Raw genomic sequence first — 12,205 nt, forward strand, 5'->3', positions numbered from 1 at the left:
CCTGTGTTCGTAACCCCCAGGGCAACTGAACTTATCCCAGAGGCTGCTCCAAGACGGCGCCGGCAGAGGTATTCCGAGTATATTACTCGCTAATGTTCAGTCAGTGTTTTTCAATGTCTTTTTACTGTTGTTTTATTTCTTTACCTACCTATTGTTCACCTAATACCGTTTTTGCACTATTGGTTAGAGCCTGTAAGTAAGCTGTAAGGTCTACACCTGTCGTATTCGGCACAAGTGACAAATAAACTATGATTTGATTTGATTGTGTGATAACGCACAGAAACTCAAGTCCTTTTGTTCACCCAACCTAGAATACCTCACAATCAAAGAGAATTATCTTCGGTTATAGTCACAGCCGTTCATATTCCCCCTCAAGCCGATACCACAACGGTCATCAAGGAACTACACTCGACTTTATGCAAACTGGAAACTACATATCCTGAGGCCACATTTATTGTTCATGTCGATTTTAACAAAGAAAAGGAAAACGTTATCGAAATTCTATCAACACATTGACTGTTGTACTCGCTCTGGAAAAACACTTGACCTTTGCTACTCCCCCTTTTGAGATGCCTACAAGGCCTCCCAAGCCCTCCCTCTCGGCAAATCAGATCACAACTCCATTTTGCTCCTCCCTTCCTATAGGCAGAAACTCAAACAGGAAATACCCATGCTAAAGTCTTCTCAACGCTGGTCTGACCAATCAGAATCCATGCTTGAAGATTGTTTTGATATCACAGACTGGGATATGTTCCGGGTAGCTTCTTTGAATAACATTGATGTATACACGGACACGGTGACTGAGTTCATTAGGAAGTGTATAGGGGAAGTTGTTCCAACTGTGATTATTAAAACCTACCCAAACCAGAAACCATGGATAGACGGCAGCATTCACACAAAACTGAAAGCGCAAACCATGGCATTTAACCATGGCAAGATTACTGGGAATATGGCAAAACATCAGCACAGAGACAAAGTGAAGTCACAATTCAACAGCTCAGACATGAGACGTATGCTGCAGGGCCTACAGGCAATAACGGATTACAAAGGGAAAACCATCCATATTGCGGACACCGAAGTCTTGCTCCCGGACAAGCCAAACATCTTCTTTGTCTGCTTTAAGGATAACACGGTGCCACCAATGCGGCCCTCCCCCAAGGAATGTGGGGTCTCGTTCTCTTTGGCCAACGTGATCCCAGTCTGCTGTCCCCACTTGCTTCAAGATGTCCACCTGAATGGCACGGTGGTCTAAGGCACTGCATTGCAGTGCTAGCTGTGTCACTAGAGATTCTGGGTTCGAGTCCAGGCTCTGTCACAGCCGGCCTCGACCAGGAGACCCCTGGGGTGGCGCACAATTGACCCCCCGTCGTCCGGGTGAGGGGAGGGTTTAGCCGGCAGGGATGTCCTTGTCCCATCGTGCACTAGCGACTCCTGTGACAGGCCGGGCACAGTGCACGCTGACAAAGGTCACCAGGTGTATGGTGTTTCCTCTGACACATTGGTGCGGCTAGCTTCCAGGTTAGGTGGGCATTGTCAAGAAGCAGTGTGGCTTGGTTGGGTTGTGTTTCAGAGGACGCACGACTCTCTACCGTTGCCTCTCCCGAGTCCGTACGGGAGTTTCAGAGATAAGACTGTAACTACCAATTGGATACCACAAAATTGGGGAGAAAAAGGGGGTAAAAAAAAGAACAAAGGTAACTGAACTGAATGACTATCGCCTCGTAGCACTCACTTCTGTCATCATGAAGTGCTTTGAGAAGCTAGTTAAGGATCACCTCCACCTTCCCTGACACCCTAGACCCACTTCAATTTGCTTACCGTCCCAATAGAGCAACAGACGATGCCATTGCACTGCACACTTCCCTATCCCATCTGGACAAGAGGAATACCTATGTAAGAATGCTGGTCATTGACTATAACTCAGCCTTCAACACTATAGTACTCTCCAAGCTCATCATTAAGCTTGGGACCTTGGGGCTAAACTACGCCCTGTGCAACTGGCTCCTGGAGTTCCTGATGGGCTGAAGGTAGGAAACAACATCTCCACCCCGCTGATCCTCAACACAGGGGTCCCACAAGGGTGAGTGCTCAGCTCCCTCCTGTACTCCCTGTTCCCGCTGATCCTCAACACAGGGGTCCCACAAGGGTGAGTGCTCAGCCCCCTCCTGTACTCCCTGTTCACCCATGACTGCGTGGCCAAACACGCCTCCAACTCAATCATCAAGTTTGCAGACTACACAACAGTAGTAGGCCTGAATAACAACAATGATGAGACAGCCTACAGGGAGGAGGTAAGGGCCCTAGTGGAGTGGTGCCAGGAAAATAACCTCTCCCTCAATGTCAACAAAATTAAAGAGCTGATCGTGGACTTCAAGAAACAGCACAGGGAGCACACCCCTATCAACATCGAAGGGACAGCAGTGGAGAAGGTGAAAAGCTTCACGTTCCTCAGCGTACACATCACTGACAATCTGAAATGGTCCATCCACACAGAGTGTGGTGAAGAAGGTGCAACAGTGCCTCAGGAGGCTGAAGAAATTTAGCTTGGCCCCTAAGACCCTCACAAACTTTTACAGATGCACAATTGAGAGCCTCCTGTCGGGCTGTATCACCGCCTGGTACGGCAACTGCACCACCCGCAACCGCAGGGCTCTCAAGAGGGTGGTGCAGTCTGCCCAACGCATCACAGAGGGCACACTGCCTGCCCTCCAGGACACCTACAGCACCCAATGTCACAGGAAGGCCAAAGAGATCAAGGACATCACACACCCAAGCCACGGCCTGTTCACCCCGTTATCAACCAGAATGCGAGGTCAGTACAGATGCATCAAAGTTGGAACTGAGAGACTGAATAACAGCTTCTATATCAAGGCCATCAAACTGTTAAATAGCCACCACTAGCTGGCTACCAACCCGGTTACTCAACCCTGATCTTAGAGGCTGCTGCCCTATATACATAGACGTGGAATCACTGGGCACTTTAATAATGGAACACTAGTCACTTTAATAATGTTCACATACTTCTTTACTCATCTCATACTCATCTCATATGTATATACCTTATTCTACTCTACTGTATTTTAGTCAATGCCTATCCGACATTGCTCGTCCTAATATTTATATATTTCTTAATTCCATTCTTTTACTTGTAGATGTGTGTATTATTGTGAATATCACTGCACTGTTGGAGCTAGGAACACAAGCATTTCACTACACCTGCAATAACATCTGCTAAATATGTGTATGTGACCAATAACATTTGATTTGATTTCATATTGAAATCAGACAACCTTCACAGTTGTCCTTTACCAAACATACCAAACCAGCCCACACTCTGTAATACACCGTAAAACACTTACTTAACTCACACATTTACTGTAACCAATGTAAGTCCCAACACCTATCCACACATTATGTGTAATGAACTTTAAACATAGCTTCCCTACCTACCCCTCCACCCTCGAGGGTGACACTGACTAAGTCGCAGGCAGTGCTACCTCATCACGCGAGCGTGAGTCCGACTCACCTCCGCCACACTCACCACGAAGCGGACCCCATGGCGTGCGCTGGTACTGGTGGAATGTGTGTGTGTGCAGGGTGGGCTTAGGGGTTTGTCCATGGTGCCCAGGTTTGACAGGTGTGTGTGTGTGTCCAGTGTATGTGTGTCATTGTCCTTGGCGTGCTTCCGGAGGTGGTCTAGCCTGCGCAATGGACCTAGCTGGAGGGACAGGAGTGACTGGAGCTGAGAGCGCTCTATAGAACCCAACAGGATCATAGAATCTGGAGGACAGGGAGAAAGAGGGAGAGAGGGATAGGATGATAAAGAGGGGAAAAGAAAGAGAGGGGAAAATGGGAGAGAAATTAGCAGAGGATAATAAGGAAGAGAAGACCGAGAAAGAGAAAAGGGGTGCAGGGGAAAGGGGAGAAAAAAGAGGAAACAGTAAGGGAGAGTACTAAGCAGAGTACAGAAGAGATGGAATAGGACAGAAAGTCAAAAAGCTGGAAGACGTGGGAGAGAAAAAGGGAAGCAGTAGAGAATGACTATGTGTAATGGAGGAAGGATGCATCTTGAAATTATAGCAGACTATACACACATCCTTACCCGTGGACTCGACCAGGGCCAGTGTTTTGAGCTGTCCAATCAGCAGGACCTCCTGTACGTCTCGATAGGAGGAGGAGAGAGTGATGTAACGCACGTCTCTAACCATAATGTCCTCCACACGGACGTTATACTTCCTGAAGGAGGAGAGAAGGAGAAGAGGGGAGAATGAAATGTCCGGAAGAAAGATGGAAAAAAAGAGAACAAAGAATAGAGGGAGTATAATATAAAGTGAGGGAGATTGAGACACGAACAGATGGACAGAGACTCACTCGTGGTGCCCCATACCAAGCTCAGGGAGGTAGGGTAGTTTCTTGATCCTGATGATAGAGTCATATAGCGAGGGCTGGAGGGACTGGGCTACGGCGTTGGCCAGGATCACCGCTATCATCACCGGCAGGATGTGGCTGATCTGACCCGTCAGTTCAAACACAATGACTGCCGTCGACACTGTGTGAGTCACAGCCCCCGACAACGCTGCCGCACCTGGGGAGGAGGGATACAGAGAGTCTGGATGATGAAGATGAATATGGATTTTATCGTCTAATGTGGTGGAAAGCGACATTTATCTTTTTGCTTTCCACAGCCTCCCTAGACATACAGTGTCTTCGGAAAGTTCAGACCCCTTGACATTTTCCACATTTTGTAATGTTATAGCCTTATTCTAAAATTGTTTAAATAGTTTTTTCCCCTCATCAATCTATACACAATACCCCATAATGACAAAGCAAAAATAGTTTTGAAAATTTTGCACATTTATAGGCAAATAAAAAAACTGAAATATCACATTTAAGTAAGTATTCAGAACCTTTACTCAGTACTTTGTTGAAGCACCTTTGGCAGCAATTACAGCATTGAGTCTTCTTGGGTATGACGCTACAAGCTTGGCACCCCTGTATTTGAGGATTTCTTTCCATTTTTCTCTGCAGATCCTCTCAAGCTCTGTCAGGTTGGATGGGGAGTGTTGCTGCACAGCTATTTTCAGGTCTCTCCAGAGATGTTCGATCGGATTCAAGTCCGGGCTCTGACTGGGCCACTCCAGGACATTCAGAGACTTGTCCCGAAGCCACTCCTGCGTTGTCATGGCTATGTGCCTAGGGTCGTTGTCCTGTCGGAGGTCCTGAGCGCTCTGGATCAGGTGTTAATCAAGGATCTCTCTGTACTTTTCTCAGTTCATCTTTGCCTCGATCCTGACTAGTCTCCCAGTCCCTGCCGCTGAAAAACATCTCATAGCGTGATGCTGGTACCACCATGCTTCACCGCAGGGATGGTGCCAGGTTTCCTCCAGATGTGACACTTGGCATTCAGGCCAAAGAGTTCAATCTTAGTTTCATCAGACCAGAGAATCTTGTTTCTCATGGTCTGAGAGTCTTTAGGTGCCTTTTGGCAAACTCCAACCAGGCTGTCATGTGCCTTTTACTGAGGAGTGGCTTCCGTCTTGCCACTCTACCATAAAGGACTGATAGGTGGAGTGCTGCAGAGATGGTTGTCCTTTTGGAAGTTTCTCCCATCTCCATAGAGGAACTCTAGAGCTCTGTCAGGGTGACCATCGGGTTCTTGGTCACCTCCTTGATCAAGGCCATTCTCCCCTGATTGCTCAGTTTGGCCGGGCGGCCAGTTCTAGGAAGAGCCTTGGTGGTTCCAAACTTCTTCCATTTAAGAAATGTTTTGGTACCCCTCCCCAGATCCGTGCCTCGATGCAATCCTGCATTTTCAACGGATTAAATATAAATACATCTTCAGCAATCTATACAAACGACCCCATAATGACAAAAAGAAAACATGTTTTTATAAATTTTTGCAAATGTATAAAAAAATAAACAGAAATACTTTATTTACATAAGTATTAAGACCCTTTGAGATGAGATTTGAAATTGAGCTCAGATGCATCCTGTTCCCATTTATTTTATTTTATTGATTTAACCAGGTAGGCCCAGTTGAGAACAAGTTCTCATTTACAACTGCAACCTGGCCAAGGTAAAGCAAAGCAGTGCGACAAAAACAACAGAGTTACACATAAATAAACGTACAGTCAATAACACAAAAGAAAAGAAAAATAGAAACATCTATATACAGTGTGTGCAAAAGTAGAAGATTAGGGAGGTAGGCAATAAATAAGCCATAGGAGGTGAAACAATTACAATTTAGCATTAATACTGGAGTGATAGATGTGCAGGTAGAGATACTGGGGTGCAAGAGGGTAAGTAATAATATGGGGATGAGGTAGATTGGATGGGCTATTTACAGATTGGCTGTGTACAGGATCTCGGTAAGCTGGTCGCAGTGGTGGGTAGTATATGGGGCTTTGGTGATCAAACGGATGGCACTGTGATAGACTACATCCAGTTTGCTGAGTAGAGTGTTGGAGGCTATTTTGTAAATGACATTGCCAAAGTCAAGGATCGGTAGGATAGTCAGTTTTACGGTGTTTTTTTTTGGCAGCATGAGTGAAGGAGGTTTTGTTGTGAAATAGGAAGCCAATTCTACATTTAATTTTGGATTGGAGATGCTTAATGTGAGTCTGGAAGGAGAGTTTACAGTCTAACCAGACACCTAGGTATTTGTAGTTGTCCACATATTATAGGCCAGAACCGTCCAGAGCAGTGATGCTAGTCGGGCGGGAGGGTGCGGGCAGAAATCGGTTGAAGAGCATGCACTTAGTTTTACTAGCATTTAAAAGAAGTTGGAGGCCACGGAAGGAGTGTTGTATGGCGTTGAAGCTCGTTTTGTTTGTTAGCACAGTGTTCAAAGAAGGGCCAGATGTATACAGAAGGGTGTCGTCTGCGTAGAGGTGGATCAGAGAATCACCAGCAGCAAGAGCGACATCATTGATAAATTCAGAGTAGAGAGTCGGCCCGAGAATTGAACCCTGTGGCACCCTCAGAGACTGCCAGAGGTCCGGACAACAGGCCCTCCGATTTGACACACTGAACTCTATCTGAGAAGTAGTTGGTGAACCAAGCGAGGCAGTCATTTGAGTCTTTCCATAAGAATGCGGTGATTGACAGAGTCGAAAGCCTTGGCCAGGTTAAAGACGGCTGCACAGTACTGTTACCGTAATTTAATTATGCCAATGTGCTTTCATCAATTGAAAGCCCTTAATCTATTTTATGAGAATTTGTAAGATTTCTTGTTTGCATAAAATAGACGCAGACCAGTCTTTCAATAATAGGTAATAGAATTTATTCTCGGAGTGCGCTACCACTTAATCACGTGCAGCAGTTTATATACAGATCATGACGTCATTTCATTGCTTTAACAGAATCCCCTCCTCTCGACCGGGACAAAGTAAGGTAAAAAGTTCATTCTAACTTACTAACATACTCCCAGATAACTTTTGACCCCTCAACATTATCGATCACCACTGAACTGACAGTTTTAATTAACAGAAAACCTAGGAGTGCACTCACTGCCTTATCTAAAAACCCCAGAGCTAAGTTTCTGTAGGGTCAACCATAGGCTAATGACCTTATGTGTTTACACAGTCCCCAACCCATTTGTTTCTGCCTAGTTGGAATGGTGTTCATTAACTTTTTATTACTCCTTGCCCGTGTCACACAATCCCTTCTTATGAACTCATATTGTTAATTACTTATAAAACAGAGTATAAGTTTACTTAGTTACAATTCTATTTAAAATGGGGATATTGTTTATTCATTTATCCATAATAATTTCAACAAGTACTGTCTTTTATCAATGGCTGTTATGATATAGTTTCTGACCTTGAGCGTTGCTGAGGTGCATCCATGACCAGCTCGGAAACCAGATTGCATAGTGGAGAAGGTACGGTGGGATTCGAAATGGTCGGTGATCTGTTTATTAACTTGGCTTTAGAAGATTTTAGAAAGACAGGGCAGGATGGATGTAGGTCTATAACAGTTTGGGTCTAGAGTGCCTCCCCCTTTGAAGAGCTATCCAATCTTTGGGGATCTCAGATGATACGAAAGAGAGGTTGAATAGGCTAGTCATTTTTTCCCAATTTTCGACTAAAATGACATACCCAAATCTAACTGCCTGTAGCTCAAGGATTTTCATATTCTTGGTACCATTTGAAAAGAACTGTAGGTGGTGGGTCCCAAAGACACTCCCCATTATTGATTAAGGGGACCTTAAGATTTATATGTTTTGCTGTAGGCCTTATAATAAGATACTGTTGCTATGTGTCTAAACTCTGCCACTATACGTTGCACAAGCATATATATGAGTCTTTCTGGTTAAGCCCTGGCTGTTGTGAGAGTATGCTTGCAGTCTAGGTTTGAGTCCGACCGAAACTAGATAAAGAGACAGAACCACTGTCTGGTTTTGACATTTTGATCTTGTGTGACAGTGGACAATGCTAATAAATTCAGAGAAGCTACTGTACTAGGTTGCCTTATAAGGTAAACTCAGCTTATTGGTACACACCTACATTGACGTAGGTGATCATATCACTAGGGAGTGATCACATGTATAAAATCAGTTGTGCCCTTAGGTGGGGTGCAAACTTACTCGGAAACATGCACGTTATGTTCCCGTTGTCAACTTCTGTCTTGAATTGCATAAATAAATTAATGATTGATTTACTTAAAGATATTGTCTGATTCCTGATTTCACTAATAAGCAAACGATTGACAAGGAACCTACCTCGACAGAACTACTTTGACGTTTGTGGAAATGTGAATTGAATGTAGAATGTAAAATAATAGCTCTGGTAGAAGAAAATACAAAGATAACTTTTTTTTTCTCTTCCACCATCTTTGAAATGCAACAATGTTCCCACACCTAGCCGTCACTCTGGTTGTAATTATGGTGGTGTCCACAAGATGGTAGCAGTGTCTGTGCAAACATAACTTGAAGTATGAGCACACTACATGACATTTAGTAGGAAGTCAGGCAGGTACATTTGGGCAAATCGTGAAGGAGACATTTACATTCATATTACATTTTTCTGCAAGAATATCGTCAAATCTGTGTACTTGGACTTTGATTTAGCTTTTCCAGTATTAGTAGCCATATTATAAGTACAACATTTGCAAAACACCCAGTTTTCATAACTTCATAACTCTCCATATTCTTATCATTTCTGTCCAAAAGGAAAAGGCTGGCTGTCGTACAAGGTTAGCAGCTACACTTTGCGACAGATACAGGGTTTCCGGATACTCCCGTAAAGCCCAGCTCATTGGCTATCTAGCTAGCTTTGTTTGACCCCGATTGGTGCTTATTTGACAGTTACAGTCGATCAAGTGAAAACCACCCGCGTCATCAGCGTGCCATGAAGGCGTCGCTCTTTGACCAAATTTGGTGTCCTATAAGATATACTACACACCTAATCATATAGTCAAGTCTTGTTATGTTCTAGGATCTCTGAGGAATAAATATGAACGTGATTTGACTGGTTGAAACAACGTTTACGGTTAGATTTTCACAGATTCCTTTCTTTGCAAATTGAACGAGTGGAAATACAAAATCGATCGTGCTATATGGATCTTCTTAGGATATGAAAAAGGATTTTATCTAACTAAAGGACACTTCATATTATCTCTGGGACACTTTGGATGATAAATCAGAGTACGATTTCAGAATGCAAGTACCCATTTCACCTTCAGATGTGAATTTATCAAACCTATCGCTGTGAAAAGTGTTTTGTTGTTAGGAGCTCTCCACAAACAATAGCATGGCAGTTTTTCGCAGTAATAGCTACTGTAAATTGGACAGTGCAGTTATATTAACAAGAATTTAAGCTTTCAGCCGATATAAGACTCTTATATGTACCGACATTTGTTGTTTCTCTAGAATCAGCAATTGTGACAAGGAGCTGCAGAATTTAGAACGGTCCCGTTGACGGGACGCCTATCCCTCAGATGTTTTAATGTGTATTTGTTATCTTCACTGTTCTAAACAACGCAACAAATGAAAACACAAGCTAGTGATTTGTGAATTCAATAGTCACATTTAGCCAACAAGTATTTCAGGTCAAATGTTTAATGAATTGTTCAAGGTCATGTACCGCTCATGGCCCACTAAACAAGAAAATCAATGAGGACCACATTTGTTTTTATTACACCCCAAAACCTGCTGACTTCTCTATCGTAGCAGAATTCATTCATCAGTCACATTCAACAAGATGGCACAATTGAAAATAGCTTGGGCATCACACCAGCCTCTAGTTTCGATCACTTCAGAGAGCCAAGATGGAGCCTATGGAGAAGCTCAGTCTCACGTTTGGTTTCAGTGATAAGCAGACACGTTAGAGCCGTAATGGAGCCTAAAGGTTAAGAAAAGGTATTATTTTTAATGCAACTGGTGAAGTGTGATACGGAGACACCCATTACTCACCCACAACAGCATAGCCACCAGGCACTATGGGATAGACACTGCCATCAGCATGGATGCCATCAGGGAACATGACTGCCATGGTCTCGCCTACCAGACGCCCAAATGCTGCACCTGCACATCACACAAATATATTGGTTGTAAACATGCAGGTGTTTTTTTTACAAGTTCTCACACACAGCAAGTTACTTACCAATGAGGAAAACTGGCATGAAGGCCCCACATGGTACAGGCATGGTGGTAGCTACTGCAGACATCCAGAACTAGAGAGAAAGTCAGAAGTGTACAAGAGGAAAAGAAAAGAAAAAAAAGAAACACAGAATAGAGGCATAGTATCCTAATTTTCACACCAACACAATCACAAACAAATCTGACTCGCTTCTCCCAAACCCACACACAAAAACTCTCTCTAGTTTAAAACACACACGTACCTTCATCACAATGAAGAAGATGAGAGTGATGAAGACATTGACCTGGGGGTGTTTCCAGGCATGGGAGTGGCTGATGTAGTCAAACTCCTCGGCAACACCCTGGCGAGACCACGTGCGGTTGTCCAACAACGCCACCAGTGACTCATGCTGCGTCAGCTGAGGAGACAAGGAGAGACAACTGTTAGGATTGGCATATACTGTATCAATCTCAATAGCTTAAATTGGCTTCCTTTCCTTATCTCCTTCCCTTCACTGATCGAAGAGGATAGGTGAAGACCACACAGGACACGTCCTTTCACAGAGAAAATGAAGTAGCCTCCACGAGGAGAAGAGGCTGCTTTAGACAATTGAGATGCATCCCTGTTCCAATACTTTGAAAGGTGTATCATACATTGTTGTTAACAGACACAGATATTTAAAAAATGGAACTACTGACCTGTCCAGCCATGAACTGTCCAAACCCAGGGGGGAAGGTAAGGGTTGAGATGATCAAGGTGACCATGGCAGGAAACACCAGACGTCTGACAGGGAGAGAGGAGCTGTGGGTTCATTAATGTGTGTGTGTGGCCAGCTCTAGCCTTTTCAGTGGCCCCAAGCAAATTTTTTTTTACTGGGTGCCCCTCTATTGGGCCTGTCATGTCCCACTGCCAAAAAGTGTCCCCCCCCAGCTAACGTTAGCTAAAATAGTTTTATTTAGCTAACGTTAGCTAGCTACTGTAACTATTATTGTAGCTTTCTGTTTCTATGTAGCTTGCACTTCAATGGTATCCCACTGAGATTTTCTTGTATCTTTCCAACCAGGCGAAGTACTATGAAGGCACCACTGGTCTCGACAAGAGGCGCAACATTCAGAGAAATTCACAATTCAGGGTAACGTTAAGCAGTTAACTTCTATTAGATAACTGGACGGATTTAACTATGTACAACCATTTTTCAACAACCATTTTCCATACAGGGAAAGGGAGATACCTAGTCAGTTGTCCAACTGAATGTATTCAACTGAAATGTGTCTTCTGCATTTAACCCAACCCCTCTGAATCAGAGAGGTGTGGGTGGCTGCCATAATCGACATCCACATCTTTGGCGCCAGGGGAACAATGGGTTGACTGCCTTACTCAGGGGCAGAACGACAGATTCTTAGCTTGTCAGCTCAGGGATTCGATCCAGCAACCTTGCGGTTACTGGCCGAACACTCTAAAAGGCTATCCACATGTTGCTAGTTATGATACTGATCAAGGAGGTGGACTGGCGATGCCACCTACAAGGTAATGATGGACATCTTCAACATCCACGGTTCTCCTGAGGTCATCTTGTGGGACCGAGGTCATGAATGCTGGAACAAGGTGCGGATGTTTAAGTTATA

At 44.1% G+C, this 12,205-nt stretch overlaps 1 protein-coding gene across 1 annotated transcript in view; it reads right to left on the bottom strand.

The window, feature by feature from the left end:
• Nucleotides 1–12,205, bottom strand: part of LOC135558621 (chloride channel protein 2-like) — a 123,040-nt gene that overhangs the window by 14,227 nt on the left and 96,608 nt on the right. The window contains 7 exon segments of the mRNA XM_064992562.1: nt 3,542–3,780; nt 4,103–4,236; nt 4,372–4,585; nt 10,415–10,525; nt 10,605–10,674; nt 10,843–10,998; nt 11,279–11,363. Of these exon segments, the coding sequence (XP_064848634.1) occupies nt 3,542–3,780; nt 4,103–4,236; nt 4,372–4,585; nt 10,415–10,525; nt 10,605–10,674; nt 10,843–10,998; nt 11,279–11,363 (1,009 nt within the window).

The sequence above is a fragment of the Oncorhynchus masou genome, chromosome 17, assembly GCF_036934945.1.
Source record: "Oncorhynchus masou masou isolate Uvic2021 chromosome 17, UVic_Omas_1.1, whole genome shotgun sequence".
NCBI lineage: Eukaryota > Metazoa > Chordata > Actinopteri > Salmoniformes > Salmonidae > Oncorhynchus > Oncorhynchus masou.